The 8645-nt window shown below is 42.2% G+C and overlaps 1 protein-coding gene across 1 annotated transcript in view; it reads left to right on the top strand.

The window, feature by feature from the left end:
* The first annotated feature begins 7313 nt into the window (after positions 1-7313).
* LOC108413821 (phospholysine phosphohistidine inorganic pyrophosphate phosphatase) overlaps positions 7314-8645 on the top strand; it is a 68149-nt gene continuing 66817 nt past the window's right edge. Inside the window, exon 1 of the mRNA XM_017686495.2 lies at positions 7314-7459. Coding sequence (XP_017541984.1) covers positions 7329-7459 — 131 coding nt within the window. The 5' untranslated portion in view covers positions 7314-7328. The remainder of the gene's footprint in view (positions 7460-8645) is intronic.

The raw sequence follows: 8645 nt of genomic DNA, 5'->3' as shown, positions 1-8645 counted from the left end.
TGTATAGTGTTTTTAGGGCCCTGTATTTTGTCGTATAGTGTTTTTAGGGCCCTATATTTTGTCGTATAGTGTTTTTAGGGCCCTGTATTTTGTCGTATAGTGTTTTTAGGGCCCTTTATTTTGTCGTATAGTGTTTTTAGGGCCCTGTATTTTGTCGTATAGTGTTTTTAGGGCCCTATATTTTGTCGTATAGTGTTTTTAGGGCTCTATATTTTGTCGTATAGTGTTTTTAGGGCCCTATATTTTGTCGTATAGTGTTTTTAGGGCTCTATATTTTGTCGTATAGTGTTTTTAGGGCCCTATATTTTGTCGTATAGTGTTTTTAGGGCTCTATATTTTGTCGTATAGTGTTTTTAGGGCCCTGTATTTTGTCGTATAGTGTTTTTAGGGCCCTATATTTTGTCGTATAGTGTTTTTAGGGCCCTATATTTTGTCGTATAGTGTTTTTAGGGCTCTATATTTTGTCGTATAGTGTTTTTAGGGCCCTATATTTTGTCGTATAGTGTTTTTAGGGCTCTATATTTTGTCGTATAGTGTTTTTAGGGCTCTATATTTTGTCGTATAGTGTTTTTAGGGCTCTATATTTTGTCGTATAGTGTTTTTAGGGCCCTGTATTTTGTTGTATAGTGTTTTTAAGGCCCTATATTTTGTTGTATAGTGTTTTTAGGGCCCTATATTTTGTTGTATAGTGTTTTTAGGGCTCTATATTTTGTTGTATAGTGTTTTTAGGGCCCTGTATTTTGTTGTATAGTGTTTTTAGGGCCCTTTATTTTGTTGTATAATGTTTTTAGGGCCCTACATTTTACCGTATAGTGTTTTTAGGGCCCTGTATTTTGTTATTATAGTGTTTTTAAGGCCCTTTATTTTGTTGTATATTGTTTTTAGGGCCTTATATTTTGTTGTATAGTGTTTTTAGGGCCCTATATTTTGTTGTATAGTGTTTTTAGGGCCCTGTATTTTGTTATTATAGTGTTTTTAGGGCCCTGTATTTTGTTGTGTAGTGTTTTTAGGGCCCTGTATTTTGTTGTGTAGTGTTTTTAGGGCCCTGTATTTTGTTGTATAGTGTTTTTAAGGCCCTGTATTTTGTTGTGTAGTGTTTTTAGGGCCCTGTATTTTGTTATTATAGTGTTTTTAGGGCCCTGTATTTTGTTGTGTAGTGTTTTTAGGGCCCTGTATTTTGTTGTGTAGTGTTTTTAGGGCCCTGTATTTTGTTGTATAGTGTTTTTAAGGCCCTGTATTTTGTTGTATAGTGTTTTTACGGCCCTGTATTTTGTTGTATAGTGTTTTTTCAGGCTTGCACTAAGGCTTTGTCGTGGCTCGACACTTGTTTGACCACCAAGCCTAAGTATTATTTGTGGTTTGTAAAATAAAGCGAATTTAATTGTTGAAAGAAAATGAAAAGAATCGAACGAACTAAGAAATGCGAGAAGACTCTTCAGAATTCAGAAGTGCAGGTCCTTTATTCCTTTTGAGCATGGAGAGTGTTTCCCAATGGGCCCCTGGGTGACACTCACACATATACAGGGTTTGTACACATGTTTTATACCCTCGGGGAAGGTGGGGTGACATCGCCCCACCTCCTTTTGTCATCTCCTGATTTCATAAAACCACCATTATATCCAAATTGACCTTCATACGTCTATCATATGGGGTCTTGTGTGAACCATTATCTCCAAGTCTAGTCTGAATCATTTTTAAGAGAACGTTGTGCCAGGTGCATGCTGGTACTTTTCCATCTCGGCTTTTGGCCTTGAAAGGTTCACAAGTTCACTCCCTATAAAGTGTCTGCCTGCTCTCTTACGCCCTACTGAGGAAGCTTGTTTTAGGGCACTTGCTCCAATGTGCTAGGCCTTTATTTATGATCTATCCTGCATAATACATGGCATTTTAATTGTGAGAGTCTTTAATTTACATCAAATAGTCGCGAACCATACATCTTCTGTGTTTCTATATGCTTATAGTAGCTATCAAGTGATTATTGGATAAATGTTTCTGTTTCTAAATACTGTTTACTATAAATACTGTTTACTATAAATACTGTTTACTACTGCTTACATCATTCCTCCCAAATACATCTACCTTCCCAAGTCTGCTAAAAAAGGGAAAAAGGTCAATATATTGTATGATATTACAGGAAGCTAGTAGTAATATGTCAGTACACAATCCAAATAGGATGGCAATAATAAATTTGGAATAGCTGGTGATGGACATCCTGTCCTGGGTGACTTAAAGAGTCCGTCAGGAGGGTGACCGGCACAGCATGCGCTTTAGCCAAACACTCGTCCCACGCTAGTCCGCACAATGATAGCATACACAGAACCCATCCCCGCTCTCAGGGGCAGAAGGCGTGCTTCAGCCGAATTGTCAGTCACCCGAGCTCACAGGCTCATGTCAAACTGCTCAGGCCTGTAGCCTTTACTTCACACCCGAAACCTTTTAGTCTTTTAGTGATAAACACAATATGCCAATTAAACCAAATAGAGCTTCCTGTCCTCTATCATACAACACAGATCTCTAGGAGTACATATGTGGTGTAAATATTGCAGCAAAGCTTAACAACCCCTGTTCCTAAAAAACAATGTGGTCCTTGCATTGGCAGTACCTGCATGGATGAAATGAGTACATATGGATAACATAGTGAAAACATGAAAACGAGTACATGCGGATAACATATGAATAACATGGGAGTAAGATAAGGTCATGATTAAATGATTGTCCATGAATGACTGCACAGGCGTTGTCCTCTTGTCGTAGCTCGACACTTGTTTGACCACCAAGCCTGTTTACCAACCGTAGGCCAGACTCTCAACTTACGTTACTCATCATCGTCATCATCGTCTGGTGGCGTTGCTCTGGTGATGCTCCTTGTGATGGGCCGTGAGACACCACTCGGTCCTACTACGGCCTGGTCCCCTGCTCCTGAGTCTTCAGCGATTTGTGGCTGCTGCTGATCTGGTCCCGCTGATGTCACAGGTCTCAGCAGATCTGGAGCTCTGGAACAGTGGTTAAGATGTATCCACACCTTGCGACCCTTTACCTTGACAGCTGTGGGCGTAGCTAGGATCACCTCAAACGGTCCTTCACGTCTTGATTCACTCCAGCCTCTCTTAAAGGTCTTGATGTACACGTAGTCGCCAGGAAGCACTTCCTTCAGACGTTCGTCGTCGATGGTGGAGGTTCTCCCCTCGGTGGCACCTTTCACCTGGGTGAAGATTTCTTGGTGGATTTTTGTCAGACACTTGACATGTTCAAGGTTTGGACCACGGGTAGGTCCACTCAAGTTACTGGCATGGGACGACCCGTTAACACTTCGTGAGGAGTCAGGTGAGTGGTCCTGTTGGTTGAATGCTCATTAGGGTTAACGGTAGTGCATCTAGCCAATTGATTTTCTGGCCGCTGATTTTTGCGATTTTTGCACGTATGATCGCATGACGATTTGTTTTATTTCCCTCACTACTTTAGTTTATGACTTGGCTGGACTGTGACTGCTCTGTGGGTGTGAATGGGCTCTATGGTCAGTGTAGCCTGTGTGTGTGTGAGCGGGTGAAGGCACTTCCCTCAGTCTGCTTCTTGTGACCCCTCCCCTCTCTCTCTCTCCTGTGTCTGTGGGCTGGTGTCGTCCTCCTTGTCTGCCACACCCCTGCTCAGCTTTACTGGTCTCTCCTACGAACACAAGTCTGCTAAACACAAACACAAAGTGTATTATTTTATTTTCATATTATTTTCTTGTGAATTTTAACTTTCCAGATTTTACTAAGTGTGAATATTCTGAATACTACCAGTCGTGCTACAGTCAAGTCCTGTCCAGTCCTTTCACTTCAAATCCCATCTTTATCTCACCACTTCCACATGATGCATCCCTGGGGGTGCATGTCTGTGGGTTGGTCTAGGGTTAAACACCGCCCCTTCGTTCCAGTGCAGTATTACCACCAACTTTTTGAGCATCACATTCTTTTGTTTTGGCAGTTCATGATCATAGCCTGGTCCAAATGGGTTAAGTCTGTCAACAAGGAGCGAGGCGGCTCTCCCTCTCTCCCAGAAAAGGCCAATCTTGCAGACAATTCCCTACATTGTTACTCTTACTTGACTTGTCTTTTGTTGTGGCCGCATATTAGACAAATGACAAACCAGACAAACAAAACATTTATCTCTCAGCGCTTTTTCTCTGTTTCTCTGTTTCTCTGTTTCTCTTTACTCTTGTGCACTTTATCTTTGTTTCCTTATTACAGATCCCTTAGTACAGACTCCTTAGTACAGACTCCTTATTACAGACTCCTTAGTACAGATCCCTTATTACAGACTCCTTAGTACAGACTCCTTAGTGCAGACTCATTGTTATCGATCCCTTAGTACAGACTCCTTAGTACAGACTCCTTAGTACAGACTCCTTAGTACAGACTCTTTGTTACAGATCCCTTATTACAGACTCCTTAGTACAGACTCCTTAGTACAGACTCCTTAGTGCAGACTCATTGTTACCGATCCCTTAGTACAGACTCCTTAGTACAGACTCCCTAGTACAGACTCCTTAGTACAGACTCCTTAGTGCAGACTCATTGTTACCGATCCCTTGGTACAGACTCCTTAGTACAGACTCCCTAGTACAGACTCCTTAGTACAGACTCCTTAGTGCAGACGCATTGTTACCGATCCCTTAGTACAGACTCCTTAGTACATACTCCTTAGTACAGACTCCTAAGTGCAGACTCCTTGTTACAGATCCCTTAGTACAGATCCCTTAGTACAGACTCCTTATTACAGATCCCTTGGTACAGACTCCTAAGTGCAGACTCCTTAGTACAGATCCCTTAGTACAGACTCCTTATTACAGATCCCTTGGTACATACTCCTTAGTGCAGACTCCTTATTACAGATCCCTTAGTACAGACACCTTATTACAGATCCCTTATTACAGACTCCTTAGTACAGACTCCTTAGTGCAGACTCCTTGTTACAGATCCCTTAGTACAGACTCCTAAGTGCAGACTCCTTGTTACAGATCCCTTAGTACAGACTCATTAGTACAGACTCCTTATTACAGATCCCTTGGTACAGACTCCTTAGTGCAGACTCCTTATTACAGATCCCTTAGTACAGACTCCTTAGTACAGATCCCTTAGTACAGACTCCTTAGTGCAGACTCCTTATTACAGATCCCTTAGTACAGACTCCTTAGTACAGACTCCTTAGTGCAGACTCCTTAGTACAGACTCCTTAGTGCAGACTCCTTATTACAGATCCCTTAGTACAGACTCATTATTACAGATCCCTTGGTACAGACTCCTTAGTGCAGACTCCTTATTACAGATCCCTTAGTACAGGCTCCTTAGTACAGATCCCTTAGTACAGGCTCCTTAGCGCAGACTCCTTAGCGCAGACTCCTTAGCGCAGACTCCTTATTACAGACCCCTTAGTACCGCCTCCTTATTACAGATCCATTAGTATAGACTCCTTAGTACAGACTCCTCGGTACAGACTCCTTGGTACAGATCCCTTAGTACAGACTCCTTAAAACAGACTCCTTAGTACAGATCCCTTAGTACAGACTCCTTAGTACCGATTCTGAAGAGAGTGAAACAGCAGATCAACATCAAATTCAGAACCAGTTGATGATCCTAAGCGAGCTTTTTGGTCAGCACCTAAATAAACTGGAATCAGCCAGAAACAAACAGAACATAATTCAGCGAACAAGTTGAGCTCGAATCCCTTCACAGACGGACTGAACAAAAACGGCGTTCAGCTTCATGTGGAAAACTGAGCTCAACCTGATATTCACACAGTGCTATGGCTCTATCTGTAAAGTCGTCGCTTTTTGTGGCAGAACAAATTGCATTTGTTTAACATTAAAGCTTATTTGAGACAAAGTGTGGGAGTTTATGATTTACTATTCTACAACCCCAACTCCAAAAAAGTTGGGACACTGTGTCAAATGTAAATAAATGTAAATAAAAACAATGCAATACTTTGTAAAACTCATACACCCATATTTTATTCACAGTAGAACATAGAACACATATCAGATGCTAAACGTGAGACATTTTACCATTTCATGAAAAACATTAACTCATTTAGAGCTTGACGCAGCAACGGATCTCAGAAAAGTTGGCACAGGAGCAACAAAAGGCTGGAAAGGTTAGTGGTACTAATAAAAACTGCTGGAGGAGGAATTTGCAACTAACTGACATGACTGAGTATTCACAGAGCAGAGGTTCACCAACCTGAGAAAACCTGCATCTAAAAATTGTGGAAGAATTTCAGAAAAATGTTCCTCAATGTACAATCGCTAAGACTTTCCACCATCTACAGTACATATCATCAGAGGATTCAGAGGAAAGGGTTCCTATCACCACTGTAAAGAAACAGTATTCCTGTGTAATATATGTATATGTCTACACACACCCACACACACACACACACACACACACACACACACACATATATATATATATATATGTATGTATATATACATGTCGCTGTTGTCGGAACAAAAACTCATATCTCCAAAATGGTAACTTTACAGGAGAAGGAAAAAACTTACTTAATTTTTAATGTAGGTCAATGGAACCGGACGTCTTTCCCAGTCAATTTGGGTTGTTTCTTTTAGTCCATTCACCATGAAATTTACACACAATGTAAAGGACAACAAGCGTTTTTAAATTATGTTAAAAACTAGAAAATGAAAAAAATGGAGCTGCAAGGTTTTGTTTTGACAACAGCTACATATATGTACACACACACACACACACACACACACACATGGGCGGGGCTAAACAGCTGTAGGCTAAATAGGACAGCCCATACGCACAGCTAAAATATAGCCATATATGCATGTGTATTATGAAAGGCAAGGCATGTATGTACATATATGTAACTATCAAACATTGAGCAAATAAGAACAACATATAGATCATACGACTGACGGGTGGGTGAGCACATGCATTGCATATGGGTCATACATATACTATATGTCTGATATATATCTCTGATATAAAAGCAAAAAATCTGAATTAAACACATCAGAAACACACACTGTAACACAACTACTGTATATAACAGAGCTAGTAGATGTTAATAATATATTTTCTCTATATATGAATGTTTTCTAAATCTTTAAATGTATGTGTTACACGCACTAAGCTGATAAATGGCTGAAATATATAACACTACATCCGCTTGTGGGCGAAATGTGTCACATGAAACGGGCAGTTCAATGTAAATTATTAAATTTATTCCATTGGCCTCTAAAAAGTCCTGAAAGGCCGCACCGTCTAATAAACTACGCTTCCCAGAAATCTCAGCGAGCGCTCACGCGCAGCGCAGCTGTCAACATGGCCGAGGACGGGTGGACGGAGTGTGTGAGGAGTCTGAAAGGAGTGATTTTAGACATGTGCGGGGTTTTGTACGACAGCGGAGCGGGAGGCGGAGCGCCGATCGAGGGCTCGGTGGAGGCGGTGAAAAGGTGAAGAACCGCCAGAGCCGCTGGTCGAGCTGAGCGACCTGCCTGAGAAGCGGAGGCTGCCTGAGCACGAGGGCGCGTCCCAAACGGCACACATGCGGCCTGACTAGTGCACTTAGAAGGGCGCACACTCACTGCAGCAACTTTAGCGCGTTCTTCCAAAACGGGTGTAGTGTGAATCGTGGGGCGTGTTCCTGAAAGAGTGGCAGGATCGAAATCTGTGCATTTCTTCAGCAGATGTTTCCCATGTCAAAACCAAACGGGATAACGCTCAAAAACCAGGCTGTGTCCCAAATCGAGTAGCCTACTTTTGTAGTGTGCTGGCCAGAGATAGGCAATATGGCCAAAATACACACACACACACACACACACACGAATACACACACATCCTCTAAGCTGCTTGACCTCCTGGGTCACGGGGGTGCTGGAGTCTATCCCAGCTGTCATCGGTTGTAAGACAGGATACATCCTGGACAGGTCGCCAGTCCATCAAAGGGCAGACAGACAGACACATTCACTCACACCCAGGGGCAGTTTACCATGTCCAGTTGGCCTGACTGCATGTCAGAACCTTTGGAGGAAACCCACACAGACACAGGGAGAACATCCAAACCACACAGAGAGTGCCCCGGTCACCCGGCCGGGGAATCGAACCCAGGCTCTCCTTGCTGTGAGGCGACAGCGCCACCCACCACGCCGGGAAAAATACAATATTATGATATTTTGGGAATATTTAACAACACACAATATTCCACGAGCTATATTTCTTAACACAGCTGATCAGTTGGACCTGAGAAAAACAGCCAAAACTGAATGCAGAGATTTTTGTTCAACAGTTGTTATTCTGTGTTGCACGAAATCCAGTTAGACGGGTTAATTTATAGAGCTCTACAAGCACTGACCATCCATATATGGCCTTTGAACTGTATTGTGACATAATCCACAACACTGTCGTACGTTTTAAGGGGTGAAGCTTAACCAAATATCTCCGAGCTTGTGACCTGCCTGTAGACCAGAGGCAGCCAAGCCTTCATGTGGTTGTAACGTCACAACCACAACTTACTTGCAGTCTGGCTCAGTGCATTCAGGGATCAAGCCTTGAGCCGAAAAACGTAGATAATCTGGTCTTCTTGGCCAAAAAAACAGGCCTGAACTTTGACTGATAGAGAGTATGAGTGTAATTTGGCAT

The sequence above is a fragment of the Pygocentrus nattereri genome, chromosome 13, assembly GCF_015220715.1.
Source record: "Pygocentrus nattereri isolate fPygNat1 chromosome 13, fPygNat1.pri, whole genome shotgun sequence".
NCBI classification, from domain to species: Eukaryota; Metazoa; Chordata; class Actinopteri; order Characiformes; family Serrasalmidae; genus Pygocentrus; species Pygocentrus nattereri.
The sequence above is the reverse complement of the archived record's forward strand: the minus strand, read 5'-3'. Positions and strand labels throughout refer to the sequence as shown.